A 23,950-nucleotide genomic window follows, 5' to 3' on the forward strand; every position below is an offset into this window, starting at 1 on the left:
ATTAATTAATATCATTAAAATAAAAAAATTAAATAATAATGTCTCCTTATTTTTGTTGTATATCACCCGTCATGTGCTCGTAATTTAAATGCAAAACGTATTTATTGAAAAAAGTTTCACCCCCTTCAACCTTTTTTTTATTTTATTTTTTTTTAAAGATTCTGATTTTAAATTTTTTACATATTAATTTATATCAAATATTATAACGTATTAAGTATCTGTTATAAAAAAAAATCATTATATAAATTATTAATAAGTTATTAATTAAATATGTAAATATAATTCTATTAAAAAATATATAAATATAATTATTTACCATATGAAGATTATTAAAAAAACAAACATGAAGATTATATATATATATATATATATATATATATATATATATATATATATATATATATATATATATATATATATATATGTATGAATTTAAAAAATAGATAAAGAGCAATTAGATTTAGGTGAATGCAAATAATAAAATAATTATTAATACACTCATATACAAATGGATTTAGTTTAAATTTTTTATCACCAATCTTGGTATTAAAATTGAGTTATAATATTAAATTGAAAAATAATATAATTTTAAAATAGAAATTTATACTTTATTGACAATAAATTTACATTTTGATTATATTTTTATAATTAAATAATTTAAATTTATATAAATATTTAAATCTAATTTTTTTAAAAAAATTCCATTAATTATTTAAAAATAAACTTATAATATAATTATTCAAGCTTAAGCTTTCTTTTCCAATCTTATTTCACTTGTAACCAAATATAAATATGCAAATAATATGTATGTATATATGTTGTTGACCAATTAAAAATAGTTCTATAATTTTTTAAAATTCATAAATAAATTAATTTGTACTAAATAAAACAATCTTAAATTATTTTTTAACAAATTAAATCAATTTATAAATAATTATTATAGAAAAATAATTTTGATTGCTATCAACATACCCAAATAAAATATATTACGGCCTGATTATTCCAAATTCTTCCAGAACAAGAATTTTGCCTTTAAAATCCCAATTCATCAATCACATCATCAAGACAAAATGGACGGATAAGATTTAATGCATTTCATTTATCACACGTAATAAATCTAACACCCACCTCAGATAAACGTAATCCCGCACTTCTGTTGAAAATCCAACCCAAACACACGCAAGCACAAAGGGATAGAGAAATATATCTTGGAAATCCGACGTGGCAAGATATTAAGGCCCATGGGAGCTTGTGGAAGCAGGGGGTGCCACGTTTTATGCAATGGTTCCCCCCCCCCCCCTTGTCCACGTGGCAACCAATGGCAGGACAGCGAGATCAGGCGGAACACCAGCCTCTTATCAACAAATAAATCTCCCTCACTAAAATTGTCTGCTTTTTCTTTTTTTTTTTTCTCCGCGGTTTTGGACTCTGCTTTTTTCAAACGCCATGAACACTGTTGCTACTGCTGCAGCGCTCTCTCTCCCCATTTCTCTCTGCAGATCATCTATCCTTAATACTAAAAAGGTACCCTTTTTTTGTTTTTTTATTTGCTGAACTTATCTGGGTAGTTGTTAATCTTATTGGAAATTTCAATACTGATGATTTGTTTGTGTGTTAAATTTTAGCTTTGGTTGGGGATACTCAGGCACTAAAATGTGTTCTTTTTATGTTTTTCTTTGACAATCTTATCTGGGTCCCTTCTAAAATAAATGGAAAACGGCTTGATTCTAGGATACGGGATTTTTAGTAGATATCATCTGCTGAAGTTAAACGGGCACTTCCTAGTATCTTTAGAGAACGTTTTGATTAAGGTGATCAATGATTGTCAATGGAATTGTACCTCAGCTTGTGGTGGAATGGTAGCAAACCTAAAAATATTTCTTCTCAGGCTGGACTTATTTTAGTAATGGCTAATCTAGAGGAACATAACATTTATTTAGGTTGATTGATTTGTTAGATTAGTTCTAACTTGGATCACTATTAAGCACATATTGCATGTGAATACGGGTTTTGGTTTTTTATTGTCTTTGCAAAGATCTAGATTTATGCTAAAAGTGCAAATTTCTAGATGCTTTGGTAGCTTGGATTGTAATTAATTTGTGTGTTTTCAGGGAGTTAGGGGTGGATTTCGGGTGTTTGCAGTATTTGGGGAGGAAGGTGGGCCGCTAGATAAGAAGAGTTTATGGGGTACCATCTTTGACGTTGAGGATCCAAGGTCTAAGATACCACGATCTAAAGGGAAATTCTTGGACGTAAATCAAGCACTCGAACTGGCTAGATATGACATTCAGTACTGTGACTGGCGAGCTCGACAAGATGTTCTCACCATCATGCTCCTTCATGAAAAGGTCTTATATTTTTTAACTCCTTGAGCTAATGTTTGTGTTTATGATAGATAATATATTGCGCAGAATGGAAGTTGATTTAAGTTTGAGTTATGGATACTATAATTAATTTGAGTCTGTTCTTTGAGCTTTTAGTTCCCTCAAAATCATTGTACATATGACATTAGAATCTGACACTGTCTATATTATCTAAGATTATTATGTTGCATTTTTTTATGGGCTTATCATTTGCAAGTTGACTTCTTACCTTGAGATATATGGATGAAGGTTGTGGAAGTTTTAAATCCTCTAGCTCGCGAGTACAAGTCAATTGGAACCTTGAGGAAGGAGCTTGCTGAGTTGCAAGAAGAACTAGCCCAAGCTCACCAACAGGTCTGCAGATTATACATATTGAGATGGAAAATATGGCCAAAAACAAAATTTTAAATATTTTTCATAAGCCAAATGAGCCAGGAATAATTATTAATTGGTTACATAGATTCATTAGATTGGGATGCATCCTGTAAATCCAGTGAGACCTATGTTCATCAATACTCTGTGAAGAAAAACCCTTCATTGTTTACCATTCAAGTGATGAGATTCTTTCCTTCATCTTCTATTTCATCAACATTATGATGTCTGATCCATAAATAAAAACAGGTTCATATATCTGAAGCAAGGGTTGCTACTGCTTTAGATAAACTAGCTTACATGGAAGCATTGGTTAATGATAGGCTGTTACAAGATAGAAGCACAACAGAGTCTGACCAAACATCCCCTCCTCCTAGTACTTCTACCCAATCTCTGGATACTGTAAAAGGGAGATTGCCCTGGAAAAGCTTGAATGTTTCAGGTCCAGTTCAACCTTACACTTCCTACCTTAAGAATTTCTGGTATCCTGTTGCCTTCTCTACTGATCTAAAGGATGACACAATGGTAAGCTACACTTTCAAGTGATTCATGCTTTATTATTAAATACTTATTTTCCAGATACCAATCACATCATCTAGTGTCATCACAAATGAAATTTTCAAGTCATTGCATAGGACAAGTAAAATGAATTATACCACTGCATCATTATCATCATCATCTGACTTATTTTGTTGTTTTTTTTCTTTTTTCCCTTTGTTCCCTGGGAAACCTTTCTGAGCTGTAGAACCTCAATTATTTGTGGATGTCTCCTCACAAGTTATTTTACCTCTGTTTTAGATTCCGATTGATTGTTTTGAGGAACCATGGGTTGTCTTTCGTGGGAAAGATGGGAAACCTGGATGTGTCCAGAACACCTGTGCGCATAGAGCCTGTCCTCTTCACCTTGGTTCAGTAAATGAGGGTCGGATCCAATGTCCTTACCATGGTCAGTAAGAAATGAAGGAAATAATTTGAATATTATATTCTATATTCAACGTATAGTGGAAACTTTCTTTTATATAAGGCTGATAATCATAAACTAGCAATTAAGTATGGCAAGAAAGTATATATTATTAATTCTTGAAAATTTGGTGAAATATCAGGATGGGAATACTCAACAGATGGAAAATGTGAGAAGATGCCATCTACACGACTGCTAAATGTGAAGATAAAGTCATTGCCATGTTTTGAGCAAGAAGGGATGATATGGGTTTGGCCTGGCAGTGACCCTCCAGCAGCAACGCTTCCCTCACTAGAGCCTCCTTCAGGTTTTGTAGTCCATGCTGAGGTACATTTCAGGATTCCGATGCACCTAGATCTTTTTGGCTTTTGGTGAATGATGAAAAAGTTGGTGAATGTTTACATGAATTTTAATAAGCAGTGTGTCATCCCATATACTGATTACTATGTCCCTGCATATGACAGATTGTCATGGAACTTCCAGTGGAACATGGTCTTCTTCTGGATAACCTGTTAGATCTTGCGCATGCCCCCTTTACTCACACATCTACCTTTGCAAAGGGTTGGAGTGTCCCCAGGTTTGCTCCTCCAACTTTAGCGTTGAAAATAACCATCATTTCAGAAGTATGAGCATGATTTTTTTTTTTACCTTTTCAAGATGCACAAACTTGCTGTCAGAATAAGTAATGCTGACAAAACTTTATATTTCTTTTGCTTGTGATCAAAATTCTCAGCTTGGTGAAATTTTTAACGCCTGCATCTGGGCTCCAAGGATACTGGGACCCCTATCCAATAGATATGGAATTCCGACCACCTTGTATGGTATTATCAACCATTGGGATCTCAAAGCCCGGAAAGCTAGAGGGGAAAAATACCAGGCAATGTGCAACTCATCTTCACCAACTTCATGTATGCTTGCCTTCATCAAGACAAAAGACTAGGTTATTATACAGAATGTCTCTTGATTTTGCTCCCATGCTAAAGCACATTCCTTTCATGCACTATCTGTGGAGACATTTTGCTGAACAGGTAACAAAATTGTTAAAATGAACTTATATTTCATATGTTTATGGTTGATACAGAGCGTAGTTTTAACTTTTTAGCTGAATTGCCGCATTGAACATTGTTGCCTGAGATTGCTTCAAGGTCTCATCCAGCTAGGTTAAGTTGTGAAAGTTTATTTGATAATGAGATTAAAAATCAACTTTCCAACCAGAAAATGGCTGTGCTTGCTGTTGGCTAGTGATAATCTTTTAAGGATGCCCCTAGTCTCCTACATGGTGGAATCTTGAAGAATTTCCAGCACCTAGGCCTAGAGAGAATGCCTCTGGTGAGGGTGGGATCAAAAGGTTATTAACCCATGAGGTTGGCTTGGCGGTGAAGGTTGCATCCTCTAGGTCTGGTTCCCAGCTTCGTTTTGGTTGATTTGTTGTGGGGCTTATCAAACTAGATTTGCCTAACCAGCGTAGATTAAGATTCTCCCTCTTTTGGTGGGGTGGGAGCGTAATGATCATTTTTGCCCTGTGCTTGATGCTTCTTACATTTCACTACTTCTGGCATTTGTATGAAACAGGTATTAAATGAGGATTTGCGGCTTGTAGTTGGTCAGCAGGAGCGAATGATCAATGGGGCTAATGTATGGAATTCACCAGTTTCTTATGATAAGCTAGGAGTAAGATATAGGCTATGGAGAGATGCTGTGGAAAGAGGAGCAAAGCAATTACCTTTCGGTAAATCAACGTGAAGAAACCAAAAATCACTAGATGATGGATCTAACTTTCTTGATGCTTTTCAAGCATCAACCCCTCTTTATCCAACTTAACACTCCTTGAGCTGGAATGCAAATAATGGAATACTGGTAGAGAATGTTGTGCAGTTTGGCTTTTGGTCTCTGAAAGGATATCCTTTGGGCGGGGCGAAAACTGTTAATTGATCTGAGGGAGAGAAGATATTGTTTGTGCATACAGGTCCTTGCAAGATGAAAGAAACTGTACACTACCATTATTGATTTTCTGTACAGTGAAATTCATTTCCCCCCCTTCATTGGATCTCTTTCAAAGCCAATGAAGTCATGATGATTGTTTCCCAGCCGCATTTAAGGACACTGGTGTTTGAAAGATGGATTCTCTGTTGTATCATAGTAGACAATTTATCTAATGGAAGTCCAAAATTTCCAACTTGCAATTTCTGAATTCCCAAAGCTTCTCTTCTCTCTTCTCTAATCTCTACCCAGTTTAAGAGTTTCAACAGTGATGAAAACAGAAATTAATACATGAAATTCTCAGTAAGTCGTGGTGAAATGAACACAGCTTGATTACGATTAAAGCAAACACTTTCATTACAAATCCAAGCACCAATCTTCTAAAAACCCAAATCCCGATTACAGAGAGGACCCACAAAAACGACACAACGTGAACTATTTGAATAGTTCCATGGCAACTTTCGGTGTTATTTTGTTAATAATTTTAATATTTGAATTTTTTTAATTCAATTAAATTTTATTTTAAATTATTCGATTATTTTAAATATTATTTAAATTTATTTAATTTTACATAATTTAATTAATAATTTTATGTAAAATATTTTGGTTAATAATTATATTTTAAAATTATAATAATCTATAAAAGATTTAAATTTTGTTTAAAATATAATAATTAAAATTTATAAGTATTATTATATAATTTATTTTTCTATATTTAATTAATTATTAATTTACTATATATAATGTAAATTAAAAATTAAGAAGACGAAAAGGGGCCGTAAAAATGGATTAAAAAGAGAAAATTGTAAGTATTTTTATCAAAGATCCTCCAATTAAATTTAGACTGATGTTTATTTATTTTGGAAAGAATTGAGATATGTTTATTAATAAAATATTAAAATTAACTATGAAAATTATTATTTAGTCCTTTAATTTTAATAAAATTAATTATTTAGACTTTTTATTTTGAAAAACAAATTTTTTAATCTTGTATTTTTTTATTTCGTTTATTTTTTAATACCCAAATTAATTTGAATTTCATTCATTTCCTATAACTAAATAATATAATTATATAGTCCATCTATTTTTCAATTCTTAAATTATTTAGTTTGCATGAAGGGACTAAAGAATAATATAGTTTTCAAAATTGGAGAATCATTTAATTAGTTTTATTAAGATAGAGAGGCAAGATAATAATTTTCTATTAATTAAACAATGATAGGTTAAGAAGTCTTTATTAAGTTCGCTTGATGGTGGATATGATCTGATTGAGGATCTATGGAGGAGATGGAAAAATAAAAGATTTAGAGAGAGAGAGAGAGAGAGAGAGAGAGAGAGAGAGAGGTTATATGCTCAAGAGTCAAGAGTCAGAAAGACATCAATTATCTAAGCCAAGCCAAGATAATTAAGGTTATTACATTATTTTAGACATAATTAAGCATCACTTAAAGACAAATTAAAACAACACCACCATAAGATAATCTTCTTATAATTATTCTCAAGCACACACAAACCCAATAAATTTTAGAGATTCTGCTCGTGAGTGCACTCTACTCTGATATCGGAGACTAACATTCCTTAGTGCAGAAGCAGCGACGACGTGCAGCTTTGCAGTCTCCTCTTTGCAAACGGAACCGCAGTTAGTGTCGCTTAAGCATATTCCCTCGAACTTTTGGCTCTGAGATTCGCATGTTCTTCCCTCCGCCACCATTGGTCCCATCTCTGCACAACCCAACATCAAATTCAAACCCCGTCAATATTTACATACAATCAAAAGCAAGCATATGATAAGAATGGTGGTGAGTTTACCAAATAGGGATAAGTTTATCCACATTAATAAAATTTTTAACAAAATGATTGCACAAGTCAGGGTTCAAATTAAATCACGATTCCCCTGTCATTATACAACAATTGTATGTATATATTAACAAACAAATTTTAATAATGATGTTTAAGTAAAATCTTTTTCAATAATGACTATTATAAAATTTAAATCTTAATTTTGAATGCAAAATTTGCTTGAAAATCAGTTCATGCTATTGATCTAATCCAACCACTGGTTGGTTCAATGATTTTTTATGCACTTATTTAGTTTATTAACCAATAATTTTTTGCAAGTACGACAAGCAAAATTGGAGAACCTAAATATTCCTTGCTTTACATTGAAGACTGAAATCCAATTTTTGCTTTGTACTGTAGACTTTAATTTGCCGTAGTTCCTGTACTTTTCTCAATATTTTATATATTTAGTACTAATGGAATGAACAATTAAGAGCCAATAGCATATTTAAATTTTCAATTATTCATTTGAAGTGTTTGATAAGTATTTTTATTTGAAGAAAATTTTTAAAAATTAGTAATTGATGGTTTAATAATAATAGTAATTGATGCAGCCGTGAATTATCAAAGTCTAATCACAATATCAAATCAGTCTGAAAAACAAAGAGAAATGTGAAATTGGTGGTCCATTGACTAACTATTATGATGTTCAGGTTAGAAATTTGATTGGAAGTAAGATGTTCCAAGAGCTATTGTAGCTATCTATAAGAATCTCGAATATTCAACTGATATTTCGATATTCTCTATTTATGAATCTATTATAATCATTGACTGATATTGTAAATACTTGATAAGGTTAATGCTCGATCCGTCAAGCGAGTATTCACACTTGTTTTGATATCTCATTTGTGTTTATTAAGTGCCATCAGTCTGAGCAACTTTTTACTCAGTCTGAGTTATTTGAGTCTTCTTTTTCTTGGTCCAGATAGTTTGAGTCTTGCTTCATCTAGCGTGATTGACTCGAACCACGTTATGGTCAATCTTAGACCTAATAATGACTTTTTTTTTGCTTTGACCTTGTAACTGAGTATTGATATTTTGACAATCACGTTAAATTCTTTAATCGAAAGCCGATTATTTAATTTAGTTTTAAGCAGATAATAATAATAATAATAATAATAATAATAATAATAATAATAATAATTAATAAAAAGATATTGATATTAACAAACTTATTATGCATGTTATTTCCTTAAATTAAATTCATTAATTTCTAATAAAATTATATGTTATTCGAGTTATTTTAATAAAATTTGATTGAATCGACTTTTTCTAACTCATTGTTATGGCTCACTATACATCAATGTGCCGATATTTGATGATCATTGTTCAGAGTAGTTGAAAATTTTTTAAAAATTAATATATTTAATCGACTTTATATAACGTTTTCAACTATTAGATAAAGGCTATTTAACTGATTGTAGATAATTATTATAAAGATTAAGTATTAATAATTTCATTCGGAAAGCTATTATATAATAAATATTAACCCCTTCTTGTCAGTTGGGATTTGTTCCCCTTTCAATTGTGCTAGTATCTCATGCACAAGCATGTAGGGCTGCTATGAATTCGGTCTGCTCTCCTATCCAATGGCAATTCTTGTGGTCGCCTGTTAGCTGGCTGTGTTTGTAAGGCTTCAAATTTTAATAATATTTTTTCCAGTTTTAAAAAAATCCTCATAAATAAAAAATTCATAAAAAATTACTATGTGTGATCAGTTATGTTTATTAATATAATTATTACAATTAATTAAACAATTTTAGGTTATTAATTTTTTTTTTTAATAAATTAACTTGATTAAGATTCGACTCAAGAACATACAGACTTGAAAATAACTTCAATAATATTGAGTTATAACTTATTGGTTTTGCAGATTTGTTAATCCTAAAAGTCTTGCTTGTTGCAAAGAAGCAATCCAATGAAAACTAAAGGTGTTAAAAATTTGGTCGTTGAAGGTGACTCTCAATTAGCCATTAATGCTTTCCAACGATTCTTTTATCGATCCAGAATATTATTGTTGATATTAAGTCTTTGATAAATGACTTTAATTCAATTTCTTTCTTTTTTGTCAAAAGAAAATGCGACAAAGCAGCTTATGTTTTAGCTTCCATACTCTTAGTGCGACTCATCTTTTATGTTTAATCACTTGGAATAAGTGCCATTTGTTTCAGCTCTGGGCATAGTGATTGTATCGTTGATAATAAACAAAGAAAGAGAAGTCTTTTATTAAGTTTGATTATGTTGGATATGATATGATTAGATCTACGGAGGAGGTTGAAAAATAAAAGATTAAGGAGAGAAAGAGAGAAGTTATATGCTAAGAAAGACATTAATTATCCAAGCCAAGCCAAGATAATTAAGGTTATTACAATTTAGAGATAATTAAGCATCGGTTAAAGACAAACTAACACGACACCACCATAAGATAATCTTCTTATAATTATTCTCAAGCACACACATTCCCAGTAAATTTTAGAGATTCTGCTCTTGAGTCCACTTTAATCTGATATCGTAGACTAGGTACATTTCTTAGTGCAGAAGCAGCGACGACGTGCACCTTTACAGTCTCCTCCAGTGAACCCTTCCGTTTTGCAAACGGAAGCGCAGTTAGTGTCGCTCAAACATATTCCCTTGAACTTATGGCTTTGAGATTCGCATGTTCTGCCCTCCGCCATCATTGGCCCCATCTCTGCACAACCCAACATCAAATTCAAACCCCATCAATACATATACAATCAAAAGCAAGCATATCATAAGAATGGTGGGAAAGTTTACCAGTGGCCACAAGCAGCAGGAGGAGGAAGGAAAGTGCTGAAAATAGACGCGTAGAATGCTTCATGTCGCACACAGCCACAGAAAGAGATAGAGTAGATAGTTCAATGGGGTGGGGATATGCATCCATTAAGATCCGTTATATACAAGTATGCATCAAGAAAAAACAAATCACCGCGTATAAACATAGGAAAACGAGGCTGCTTAAAAGGGATGGGAGATTAACTTTATTATTTCGTCTTATTCTCTTTTGAAAAACTTATCTTTCCACTGCACTCTTTTAACATTATTCATTGCTTTCTGATCCGTCTTTAATTTCTTTTTGCGTTTTCTGACAAGTAATTGTGTGTCCTTTAGCTATTGCACTACTATATACATGTGGGGACACACTCATGTCTGCAGTCTGCTGATCATTATTTACAGCTGTCCTCCATTTGCTTTCTCTGTTTCAGTCCGTGACATGGAAAGACATGTGATAAAATTTTCACCGGCCTCATTTTTTTTATTAAATTTTGGTCCAAGTTTAAATTTAAAATTTTATAATTTTAAAAATTATTTTATTATTATTAAATTAATTGAAATTAATTATTGCTTATTTTTTTATTTAATTTTCAATTAAAAAGTTTAAATTCTTAAAATAATTTTAATATATTAAGATTATTTCTTTTTATTGTTACCATTCTTTTTATATGCCATGCATCTTTCCCATTATTTTTTATTAGTAATTTACACATTAATTTTCAATAATAACATTAAAATTACTAACAAAAATAAAATAAGAGTCCGCCAAATTTTTAATTGAATATGTCATGTTACATTTTTTAAGAAATGATTTGACATAGTCGAGCGCACCTAATGAGTTATGTATGAGAATACAGTTGTGTGAGACATGATTTATTAGACAAGGTCATGATGATCACGGGCACTCAGTTTATTTAATATAAATATGTGAAATTTATATATTTAATATATAAATTTTATTATATATTTATATTTTAATTTATTATGAAATGAATTTAAATAAAAAAAATTTATTAGATTAATGACTGAAAAAAATTTAACTATCATTGTCACGACCCAACCTATGGGCCGGACCGGCACTAGGACCTGGGCCAGCCTAAAGCCCCCGAGGCCCGTAGTAAGCCTAACTGTTCATTAACCCAACTCTAAGGCCCATTTGGGCCCAATTTCAATAAACCAAACGGACAGAGTCCGGCCATAAAATGGACTTTCCAACGGGACCTGTAAACATAATAAATACTCAATTGGGGAGCTCACCACCCTCCACATACTCATATCCTCATAAAATAAATGGGAGCTCGGCTCCTCATCCAATCCATCAAACATACATATCATTATATGTTTACAGGTCCAACATGATAATAATATTACAGACCATAATCAAATAAATACTTCTAACACATGCGGAAATTCTAGGAGTAAATAAAATTACACAAATATTGATAAACAACCTGCAAAGGAGAAAAGCAGGTTAACCAAAAATAAAATCCTCCTCAGCTTTGAAAAAATATTGAACATGAGTGAGCGTTCTAATTAGATAGTATAATATAAATTTTAACCATAATCTCTATAACTATCTAAATCTAATGCACCCTGTTGAGTGAAATGCAACATCCACTTCATTTTCACATCATAACATCAAAAGGTAATTTGGAGCACTCACGCACTCGTAACATCAATCATAATATATGGGAGCCGATCCCCATACGACTCTCTTAAATCCAACTCGTGCCGTGAAGAACTCATTTCGGACTTCCACTTAAATACCAAATCGGGTCCTGCCAAGAACTCAAGCCGTGTCTACCCGAAGGACCGGTCCCAACAAGAACTCAAGCCGTGTCTACCCGCCCATCCATAGTCCACACCACATCACACGCACAACGCACGCACGACACCGCCTCCAAATTACCACAACAACATACATGGCACTTTAACATTTATCAATGCATCAAAAATCGTGCCTAGAGTTTAACTACATAAATATATACATATAAGTGATGCATGGGCATCGAACATATAATAATATCGAAATTACAATTAAAATTAATATTCTACTCACAGACTTGACGGTGGTCACCGGTAGTGGCGGAGGAAGAAGGTCATCGCCACTCACTGACAATTTTATTACAATCATTTAATAAATTTGACTCCATACAAACAAGGAAAAAGACCAAATACGTCCTAATTCGTGCCGAAAATCCGGCAGAGTCTCCCCTATACCTAGGACCTACCCAACCTGCAAAAGGCTTAAAACACACTTCTATATCCACATATCCACAACTCAATCACGTCACACAGCCCCTCCTGGGCCCATTAAATCAATCATTCATCACAATATGTAAAATTTCAATTTAGTCCTTATAATTGATCATTTTTGCAAAACGCTCAAATAAGCTCTAAAAATTATAAAACTCTGCCTCGCGGTCCTTAGAAATATTACTAAGCTATTGCAAAAAGAATCGTAATTTTCTAAGCTACCACGAATATTTTATGGATTTTTAATCCTATTTAAGCACTAGAAAATTACGAAAAAGCAAGGTTCGGGTTTACCTTTGCCGATTCGATTTCGAACGCGCGGGATGCCCGACAATGGTGGGGTAGCCAAAACCTCGATCCAATTCGAGACTTTTCCAGGTCGGTCTGTCGCCGGAAATTCACGCATCCAGGACAACCGCCGAATTTTCGCGAATTGAGGATACCTACACGAAGCCCAATAATAATATATAAAAATCGGGTGTTACATTCTCCCCCTTACAGAAAATTCGTCCTCGAATTTTACACAAGCGTAATAAAGTACATGATTACACATTGAACAGATAAGGGTACTTGCTACGCATGTCCCGTTCTGACTCCCAGGTGCACTCTTCCACTGACTGGCTCCTCCACAAAACCTTAACCATAAGGATCTGTTTTGATCTTAGCTGTCTCACTTGGTAGTCCACTATGGCTCTGAGTTGCTCCTCAAATGTCAAGTTCTCCTTTAGTTCTATTACATCCGATCGTAGTACATGTGAAGGATCGGGAATGTATTTCCTGAGCATAGAGATGTGAAACACGGGATGAACGTGAGAAAGGTTGGGTGGTAGCTCCAACCGGTAGGCAACTGCTCCAACTCTATCCGTAACCTCAAAAGGTCCAATATACCGAGGTGCCAACTTGCCCTTCTTTCCAAATCTCATGACTCCCTTCATTGGAAAAACCTTCAGGAATACATAGTCGCCACGCAAACTCCACATCCCTCCGTCTGGGGTCTACATAACTCTTCCGCCTCGAAAGTCAAGCTTTTTGCTCGTTCTCGATTAAAGGAACTATCTCTGAAGTGTACTGCATTAGGTCTACATCATGCACCTTCGCTTCCCCCATTTCCGTCCTACACAGAGGAGACCTATACTTTCTTCCATATAATGCCTCATAGGGTGGCATCCCTATGCTGGAGTGATAACTGTTGTTGTAGGCAAACTCCACCAAAGCTAGCTGCTCATCCCATTGACCTCCAAAATCCAAAACACTCATGCGAAGCATGTCTTCCAGTGTTTGGATTGTCCTTCGATTTGTCCGTCTGCGAGGGTGGAAAGCCGCACTAAAGTTCAATCGTGTGCCAAGTGCCTCCTGCAACTTTCTCCAAAATCGAGAAGTGAATCGGGGCCCTGTCGAGATATTATGGGCCAGGAACTCCATGCAATCGACTATTTCTCGAATGTAGAGCCGGGCATCTTGTGCCAGAGTATGTAGTCTTCTGGTAAGAAGTGAGCTGATTTGGTCAAGCGGTCTACAATTACCCATATCGAATCATATCCTCGCGTGGTACGAGGCAACCTTGATCCACAAAATCCATAGTGATCATTTCCCACTTCTATTCGGGATAGGGAGCTCTTGCAGCTTCCTCGACGGTCTCTAGTGTTCAAACTTCACCTTCGACAAGTCAAGCACTTGGACACAATGTCGGCTATGTCTCTCTTCATGCCATTCCACCAATAGCTATCTTTCACATCATGGTACATCTTGGTGGAACCTGGGTGGATACTGTACAGTGTATAGTGTGCCTCGCATGATTTCATTCCTGAGGTTGTCCACATCGGGCACACATATCCTAGAACCTTGCACTAGGGTGCCATCATTGGCAAACCCAAACTCACCACCTTCACCTTCTTTGTACTCTATCTATAATCTACATCAATTGTTGGTCTCTTAGCTGGGAAACTCTAACTCTGTCCCTCAAGTCTGGCCTCACTGAAAAGTGAGCCAACAATACCCCATCATCTGAAAGATCTAGGATTAAACCTTGATCCATCAACTCATGTACCTCCTGAATCAACAGTCTCTTCTCTGCTGAAATGTGCGCCAAATCGCTGTAAGATTTTCTGCTTAAAGCATCTGCTACTACATTGGCCTTCCCAGGGTGGTACTGGATGGGGCAATCATAGTCTTCCAGAAGCTACATCCAACTCCTCTGTCTCAAGTTTAAATCCCTCTGTTGGAAGATGTACTTCAAACTCTTATGGTCTGTCTATAACTCTCACACTTCACCATACAGGTAGTGTCTCCATTTTTAGTGCAAAGAATACACCGCCATTTCCAAATCATGGGTGGGATAGTTCTGCTCATGCCTCTTCAGCTGCCTTGAAGCATAAGCCACTACTTTTCCATTCCGCATCAAAACACACCCTAGGCCAACTCTGAAGGCGTCACAGTACACGGTGTATCCTTCACCGCTCATAGGTAGTGTTAACACAGGGGCAGTGGTTAGACACTCCTTATCCTCATCATTATAACTGACTCTATCGAGCTCTCTTCCTGTCCTTTGCATCTTATCCACTTCCCTTTTCCTATTTTTGGTATTGTTGGTATCATTTCAACTCTTTGTACTTATTCCTTAATTTTAGTCCTATCTCATCCTTACACCTTTTCCTTCAAAGATGTCTATCCCATCATCAACTTTAACTTTCTTTTTATTTCTTAGTCTTATCTTGAATACTAGTTTCATTACTTCAAGAATTCTAACCCTATGATTTACTCCTACCAGCACATTCTTCACCTTATGTAACACTTATAATTACCCATAGAAATTTTTTTTTTTTTTCTTGCATCCCTTTTTTTTTTTTTTACAAATTAACTAACAGAACATTATCAATAACTATCAGCCTTATTATGAAATTGCTTATCCTGGATTAATATTAGCCCAATAAAATATAAGTTCCATCCGAACTAACACTGTAGGAAATATGTGTCATGCCTTAATTCCAAACAAGATACTTCACGTGTTCATTCTCCTTAATATAATCATATATCGCCCATAGCTTTCTAAACTTCAACCTCAAATTACCCATCAACAATTTCATCTATTGAATATCAAAAATAAATATTACTACCACCACCTCATAGATTAAAACAGATCCAAGCCTTAGTAGCTAACTCAATTTAACTCCTGTCATTACTTTGTTCGTCCTTTCATACTTAATAATAGGTATGCACTTACTGTCATTCTCATATCAGGAAATTATGTATGAATTTGTGCCTACTAAACTCTCAATAACTAGGTCTCCTTGACTCGGTTCTGTTCCTTATATAACCTTCTAGAACCAAAAGCACAAGCTAAACTTGAAAAGAAAGAAAATATCCTCTTATATTCAACTACACCCGATTGTCATATTATAACGTTTCACCTAAGTTTCTTGGTCTTTCTCTCCAAATTTCATCATCTCCTAGCACAATTATGCTCTACCTATAAGGTATCATCTGCATGAACCCTTTACTGTACCATTTTCCTTCTTGACATAATATTTTATAATTTATTAACTTTACTTATACTCGACCTATGATTCATATCTATCATCGTTTTTATTGTGCCATTAACTTTTGTTGATTCCTGAAAGATTTCTCTCACTAATAAATTATTCCAACACTAATTCCACCCTTATCTAGGGTCATTAATTTGATCCTTGAACTTTCTCTTGATTTATAACCATCCGGACTTGTCACTTTTCGTTCTACCCCTACTATTGTCCTGTCGTTATTGCTTCACTACAAAGTGATTCTGTTGATCACACTAAAAATGTTTGCCTGACATTCATAACTAACCTCTAACTACCTTCTCACTATCTCAAAAGTCTAACCTAAAACCTATGTGTCATTATCTATCATTCTTTTCCTCTCATCATACCTATTTGATCCCTTAGACTGACTTTTATTCAACTTATCGCTTACTAACTTCTCTTTCTCTACCTATTGAGGTAGTCCGCAATACCATCGCACACCTTCTAACATTTACTCATTATTATTGTATTCCATACCTCCATCACTTTTCTCACTAATGTGGTCCCATTTTGGGTTTTCCATCCTTGTCATTCTCCTTGCCAAGAATAACACTTAGCCTATCCTATATCTTAACTTTGTTCCTTTTATTATGCGCTCTTTAGGTTGTCCTTTCATTTATTTCCTTTGTCTTACCCAAAATAGAACTTGACTATTCTATCCTGGTTCCATTCTTCTTCCTAACATAATAGTGTACTTGCTAACTATATCTTCTGAGTCTCTATCGCGTTATCATATGTCCTGCTACTCGATTTGGTCCTTTGACCACTCTAGCTAGTACTTCCACTAGCATTTAGATTATATTGCATCTGCAATCAATTGCCCAAACTTTCATTCTGCACTTTCTTTATCCATTGGCCTTCTGTGATTTATCTTCGCTAATTTATTACTCTTAACACTATTATTATTATTATTATTTTCCATGTTTACTCAATTCCAAAACTTAAGATTTCGGGCACCCAAACCCGTCATCCAATTCAAAGGATTTACATCCATCGTGATCTGATTATATATGATTCCTATAATGGAACTTGTATCCTCTCTAGGATACCCGAGCCAACTACTCTCTACCACACTCTACAGTCCCATCTGGGACACTATTCCATAAGTCATCATTATCAGTAATAACCTTCGATCCATTCACAAAATATAGGACTAGATCCTAACTTGTCGCAACAAAGGTACTACATCTACCACCTTGAAATAACCATGTCAAGTTAATGACTCTTTTATCATATCATAGCTCTATAAATCATCAATTCATAGTTTCGACCTTCTCTAGGTAGTAGAGTTGTACTTTATTCCATACTGATACACACAAGGTATACTATTCTCACTCTATAAGTGTCACCTTTACTTTGCAACTAGTCCGAAACCTCTGGTCTGATGGCAACTCTTGATGTAACTCTAGCTCATGTCAGTAATCGAGTCATGACTCTAGTTATCACCCAACCGTGACCTTTCAATATTCTAACTCTAGACTCTTAGCCAGAGTTCCCAACTCCTCTGCAAATATAGAACTCGCTCGCATAATCGTACCAAAGCGAAGCCATCTCAAACACCCTCATTCTGGAGCACCATGGGGATGCACGCAGCTCTACCCAATAAACTCATGTCGGTACTGTAATCTGCAGCTTACAGAGCAGACATCGAGAACATTGTATAGTTACTACGTTACGTCTGATGCACTAGGTCTCCTAATTTCTTATCTCTCATGAATCTTCTATTATCACAAACTTATTCTGACTGGGTCATCTACTGATGACTGCCAGTAGTGGTATCCTCATCCTTATCTAGGGCAACTGTACTTTTAAGACTCACTTTTATGTACTCGTGCCTTACACGAAATGGGCACACCATTTAAACCCATACTGACAAAAATATAACATTTCTTGGAGTACGTATCCTCATGATAGACCTCACACGTCTACTAACTCTATTTCACATTTCTATGTACTCCACGAAAATCAAGACACTAACTGAGGTAATCTTATATTTCCCGAGGTATAACGTAGAATCTAGAAACAAAAAATTACAGGAAAAGACGAAACAGAATCCTATACTCCGCATGTGACTCCTAGTAGACTCTTCCCAACACTTAGATGATTTTTCCCTATGAATCTGGAGCCTAAGCTCTGATACCACATTTGTCACGACCCAACCTATGGGCCGGACCGGCACTAGGACCTGGGCCAGCCTAAAGCCCCCGAGGCCCGTAGTAAGCCTAACTGTTCATTAACCCAACTCTAAGGCCCATTTGGGCCCAATTTCAATAAACCAAACGGACAGAGTCCGGCCATAAAATGGACTTTCCAACGGGACCTGTAAACATAATAAATACTCAATTGGGGAGCTCAGCTCACCCTCCACATACTCATATCCTCATAAAAATAAATGGGAGCTCAGCTCCCTCATCCAATCCATCAAACATACATATCATTATATGTTTACAGGTCCAACATGATAATAATATTACAGACCATAATCAAATAAATACTTCTAACACATGCGGAAATTCTAGGAGTAAATAAAATTACACAAATATTGATAAACAACCTGCGAAGGAGAAAAGCAGGTTAACCAAAAATAAAATCCTCCTGTAGCCTGAAAAAATATTGAACAGGAGTGAGCGTTCGACTCAGAGAGTAAAATATCAATTTTAACCATAATCTCTATAACTATCTAAATCTAATGCACCCTGTAGAGTGAAATGCAACATCCACATCATTTTCACATCATAACATCAAAAAGGTAATTTGGAGCACTCACGCACCCTGTAACATCAATCATAATATATGGAGCCGATCCCTATCTGACTCTCTTAAATCCAACTTTGGTGCCGTGAAGAACTCATTTCGGACTTCCACTTAAATACCAAATCGGGGTCCCAAATAAGAACTCAAGCCGTGTCTACCCCGAAGGACCGGGTCCCAGTGAAGAACTCAAGCCGTGTCTACCCGTCCTATCCATAGTCCACACCACATCACACGCACGCCAACGCACGCACACTGCTCCAAATTACCACAACAACATACATGGCACTTTAACATTTATCAATGCATCAAAAATCGTGCCTAGAGTTTAACTACATAAATATATACATATAAGTGATGCATGGGCATGCTGAACATATAATAATATCGAAATTACAATTAAAATTAATATTCTACTCACAGACTTGTGGTGGTCACCGAGGCGGGCGGAGGAAGAAGGTCATCTCACTCCGACAATTTTATTACAATCATTTAATAAATTTGACTCCATACAAACAAGGAAAAAGACCAAATACGCCCTAATTGTAGAAAATCCGTGAAGTCTCCCTATACCTAGGACCTACCCAACCCGCAAAGGGCTTAAAACACACTTCTATATCCACATATCCACAACTCAATCACGCCACACAGCCCCTCCCGCCCATTAAATCCATCAGTCATCACAATATGTAAAAGTTCAAGTTAGTCCTTATATTTGATCATTTTTTCAAAAACTGCTCTAATAAGCTCTAAATCTTATATAACTCTGCCTCGCGGTCCTTAGACATAGTACTAAGCCATTGCAAAAAGAATCGTAATTTTCTAAGCTACCACGAATATTTTATGGATTTTTAATCCTATTTAAGCACTAGAAAATTACGAAAAAGCAAGGTTCGGGTTTACCTTTGCCGATTCCGATTTCAGGAACGCGCTCGGGATGCCTGACAATGGTGGGGTAGCCAAAACCTCGATCCAATTCGGAGACTTTTCCGGTAGCTGGTCTGTCTGGCCGGAAATTCACAGATCCTGGACAACCGCCGAATTTCGCGAATTGAGGATACCTACACGGCCCAATAATAATATATAAAAATCGGGTGTTACATTCTCCCCCTTACAGAAAATTCGTCCTCGAATTTTACACAAGGCGTAATAAAGTACATGATTACACATTGAGCAGATATGGGTACTTGCTACGCATGTCCCGCTCGACTCCAGTGCACTCTTCCACCGATCGCTCCTCCACAAAACCTTAACCATAAGGATCTGCTTTGATCTTAGTGTCTCACTTGGTAGTCCACTATGGCTACAGGTTGCTCCTCAAATGTCAAGTTCTCCTTTAGTTCTATTACATCCGACTGTAGTACATGAGAAGGATCGGGAATGTATTTCCTGAGCATAGAGATGTGAAACACGGGATGAACGTGAGAAAGGTTGGGTGGTAGCTCCAACCGTTAGGTAATTGCTCCAACTCTATCAGTAACCTCAATAGGTCCAATATACCGAGGTGCCAACTTGCCATTCTTTCCAAATCTCATGACTCCTTCATTGGAAAAACCTTCAGAATACATAGTCGCCACCGCAAACTCCACATCCTCCGTCTGGGTCTACATAACTCTTCCGCCTCTTGAAAGTCAAGTCGTTGCTCGATTAAAGGAACTATCTCTGAAGTGTACTGCACTAGGTCTACATCATGCACCTTCGCTTCCCCCATTTCCGTCCTACACAGAGGAGACCTATACTTACTTCCATATAGTGCCTCATAGGGTGGCATCCCTATACTGGAGTGATAATCGTTGTTGTAGGCAAACTCCACCAAAGCTAGCTCATCCGATTGACCTCCAAAATCCAAAACACTCATGCGAAGCATGTCTTCGTTGTTTGGATTGTCCTTTCGATCTGTCCGTCTGCGAGGGTGGAAAGCCGCACTAAAGTTCAATCAGTGTGCCAAGTGCCTCTGCAACTTTCTCCAAAATCGAGAAGTGAATCGGGGCCTCTCGTCGATATTATGGAAGTTTAACTCCATGCAATCGACTATTTCTAATGTAGAGCCGCATACTGTGCTACGTAGTATGTAGTCTTCTGGTAAGAAGTGAGCTGATTTGGTCAAGCGGTCTACAATTACCCATATCGAATCATATCCTCGCGTGGTACGAGGCAACCTATCACAAAATCCATAGTGATCATTTCCACTTCTATTCCGGGATAGAGAGCTCTTGCAGCTTCCCTGACGGTCTCTAGTGTTCAAACTTCACCTTCTAACAAGTCAAGCACTTGGACACAAAGTCTGCTATGTCTCTCTTCATGCCATTCCACCAGTAGCTATCTTTCACATTATGATACATCATGGTGGAACTCAGGTGGATATCTTGTGTGTGTATAGTGTGCCTCGCATGATTTCATTCTGAGGTTGTCCACATCGGGCACACATATCCTAGAACCTTGCACTAGGGCGCCATCATTGGCAAACCCAAACTCACCACCTTCACCTTGTCAGACTCTTTCTATGATCTTCATCAATTGTTGGTCTCGTCTTTGGAAACTCTAACTCGTCCCTCAAGTAAGGCCTCACTGAAAAGTGAGCCAACAATACCCCATCATCTGAAAGATCAAGGATTAAACCTTGATCAATCAACTCATGTACCTCCCGAATCAACTCTCTTCTCTGTGAAATGTGCGCCAAACCGCTGTAAGATTTTCTCGCTTAAAGCATCCGCTACTACATTGGCCTTCCTGTGGTGGTACCGATGGGGCAATCATAGTCTTCGAAGCTTCATCCATCTCCTCTGCCTCAAGTTTAAATCCCTCTGTTGGAAGATGTACTTCAAACTCTTATGGTCGGTGTATATCTCTCACACTTCACCATACAGTAGTGTCTCCATTTTTAGTGCAAAGAATACACCGCCATTTCCAAATCATGGGTGGGATAGTTCGCTCATGCCTCTTCACCGCCTTGAAGCATAAGCCACTACTTTTCCATTCCGCATCAAAACACACCCTAGGCCAACTCGAGGCGTCACAAGACACCTGTATCCTTCACCGCTCATAGGTAGTGTTAACACAGGGGCAATGGTTAGACACTCCTTATCCTCATCATTATAACTGACTCTATCGAGCTCTCTTCCTGTCCTTTGCATCTTATCCACTTCCCTTTTCCTATTTTTGGTATTGTTGGTATCATTTCAACCTGCTGTACTTATTCCTTAATTTTAGTCCTATCTCATCCTTACACCTTTTCCTTCAAAGATGTCTATCCCATCATCAACTTTAACTTTCTTTTTATTTCTTAGTCTTATCTTGAATACTAGTTTCATTACTTCAAGAATTCTAACCCTATGATTTACTCCTACCAGCACATTCTTCACCTTATGTAACACTTATAATTACCCATAGAAATTTTTTTTTTTTTTCTTGCATCCCTTTTTTTTTTTTTTCCAACTTAACTATCAGAACATTATCATTCCCTATCAGCCTTAGTAGGAAATTGCTTATCCTGGATGAATATGAGCCCCATAAACTATAAGTTCCATCTGAACTAACACGGCTGTAGGAAATATGTGTCATGCCTTAATTCCAAACAAGATACTTCACGTGTTCATTCTCCTTAATATAATCATATATACTGCCCATAGCTTTCTAAACTTCAACCTCAAATTACCCATCAGCAACAATTTCATCTATTGAATCTCAACCATAAATAGTACTTCCTCCAGCTCATAGTTTAAAACAGTTGCAAGCCTTAGTAGCTAACTCAATTTAACTCCTGTCATTACTTTGTTCGTCCTTTCATACTTAATACTAGGTATGCACTTACTGTCATTCTCATATCAGGAAATTATGTATGAATTTGTGCCTACTAAACTCTCAATAACTAGGTCTCCTTGACTCAGTTTCTGTTCCTTATATAACCTTCTAGAACCAAAAGCACAAGCTAAACTTGAAAAGAAAGAAAATATCCTCTTATATTCAACTACACCCGATTGTCATATTATAACGTTTCACCTAAGTTTCTTGGTCTTTCTCTCCAAATTTCATCATCTCCTAGCACAATTATGCTCTACCTATAAGGTATCATCTGCATGAACCCTTTCGTACCATTTTCCTTCTTGACATAATATTTTATAATTTATTAACTTTACTTATACTCGACCTATGATTCATATCTATCATCGTTTTATTGTGCCATTAACTTTTGTTGATTCTGAAAGATTTCTCTCACTAATAAATTATTCCAAAACTAATTCCACCCTTATCTAGGGTCATTAATTTGATCCTTGAACTTTCTCGATTTATAACCATCCGCACTTGTCACTTTTCGTTTCTACCCCTACTATTGTCCCGTCGTTATTGCTTCACTACAAAGTGATTCATTGATCACACTAAAAATGTTTGCTCGACATTCATAACGAACCTCTAACTACCTTCTCACTATCTCAAAAGTCTAACCTAAAACCTATGTGTCATTATCTATCATTCTTTTCCTCATCATACCTATTTGATCCCTTAGACTCGACTTTTATTCAACTTATCGCTTACTAACTTCTCTTTCTCTACCTATTTAGGTAGTCCGCAATACCATCGCACACCTTCTAACATTTACTCATTATTATTGTATTCCATACCTCCATCACTTTTCTCACTAATGTGGTCCCATTTTGGGTTTTCCATCCTTGTCATTCTCCTTGCCAAGAATAACACTTAGCCTATCCTATATCTTAACTTTGTTCCTTTTATTATGCGCTCTTTAGGTTGTCCTTTCATTTATTTCCTTTGTCTTACCCAAAATAGAACTTGACTATCCCTGGTTCCATTCTTCTTCCTAACATAATAGCTGTACTTGCTAACTATATCTTTCGTAGTCTCTATCGCTGCTATCATATGTCCGTACTCGATTTGGTCCTTTGACCACTCTAGCTAGTACTTCCACTAGCATTTAGATTATATTGCATCCGCAATCAATTGCCCAAACTTTCATTCCGCACTTTCTTTATCCATTGGCCTTCCGTGATTTATCTTCGCTAATTTATTACTCTTAACACTATTATTATTATTATTATTTTCCATGTTTACTCAATTCCAAA

The 23,950-nt window shown here is 35.9% G+C and overlaps 2 protein-coding genes across 2 annotated transcripts; one reads left to right on the forward strand and one right to left on the reverse strand.

Moving 5' to 3' along the window:
- Positions 1-1,398: 1,398 nt before the first annotated feature.
- Positions 1,399-5,783, forward strand: LOC110640425 (chlorophyllide a oxygenase, chloroplastic). Its single transcript, XM_021791728.2, is given in 11 exon segments — positions 1,399-1,524; positions 2,112-2,348; positions 2,613-2,717; positions 2,985-3,260; positions 3,534-3,681; positions 3,839-4,023; positions 4,161-4,273; positions 4,430-4,556; positions 4,558-4,663; positions 4,666-4,724; positions 5,269-5,783. Coding segments are annotated over 11 exon segments (1,605 nt in total). The 5' UTR covers positions 1,399-1,446; the 3' UTR covers positions 5,440-5,783.
- Positions 5,784-9,936: 4,153 nt separating this feature from the next.
- On the reverse strand, positions 9,937-10,459 carry LOC131171374 (defensin-like protein). Its single transcript, XM_058131328.1, has 2 exons — positions 10,291-10,459; positions 9,937-10,204 (listed from the first exon to the last, which is right to left on the reverse strand). Exons 1-2 carry the CDS (start codon positions 10,415-10,417, stop codon positions 10,032-10,034), a joined length of 300 nt encoding a protein of 99 aa, XP_057987311.1. The 5' UTR covers positions 10,418-10,459; the 3' UTR covers positions 9,937-10,031.
- Between the last annotated feature and the right edge of the window lie 13,491 nt (positions 10,460-23,950).

The sequence above is a fragment of the Hevea brasiliensis genome, chromosome 12 (assembly GCF_030052815.1).
Source record: "Hevea brasiliensis isolate MT/VB/25A 57/8 chromosome 12, ASM3005281v1, whole genome shotgun sequence".
Classification (NCBI taxonomy): domain Eukaryota; kingdom Viridiplantae; phylum Streptophyta; class Magnoliopsida; order Malpighiales; family Euphorbiaceae; genus Hevea; species Hevea brasiliensis.

Bases quoted from the DNA above. Each gene is read 5' to 3' on its own strand.
- LOC131171374 (XM_058131328.1), bottom strand. From the start codon at position 10,417: ATGGATGCATATCCCCACCCCATTGAACTATCTACTCTATCTCTTTCT. The intron at 10,205-10,290 runs GTAAACTTTCCC...TGGGTTGTGCAG, and splicing joins CCTGCTGCTTGTGGCCACTG to AGATGGGGCCAATGATGGCG.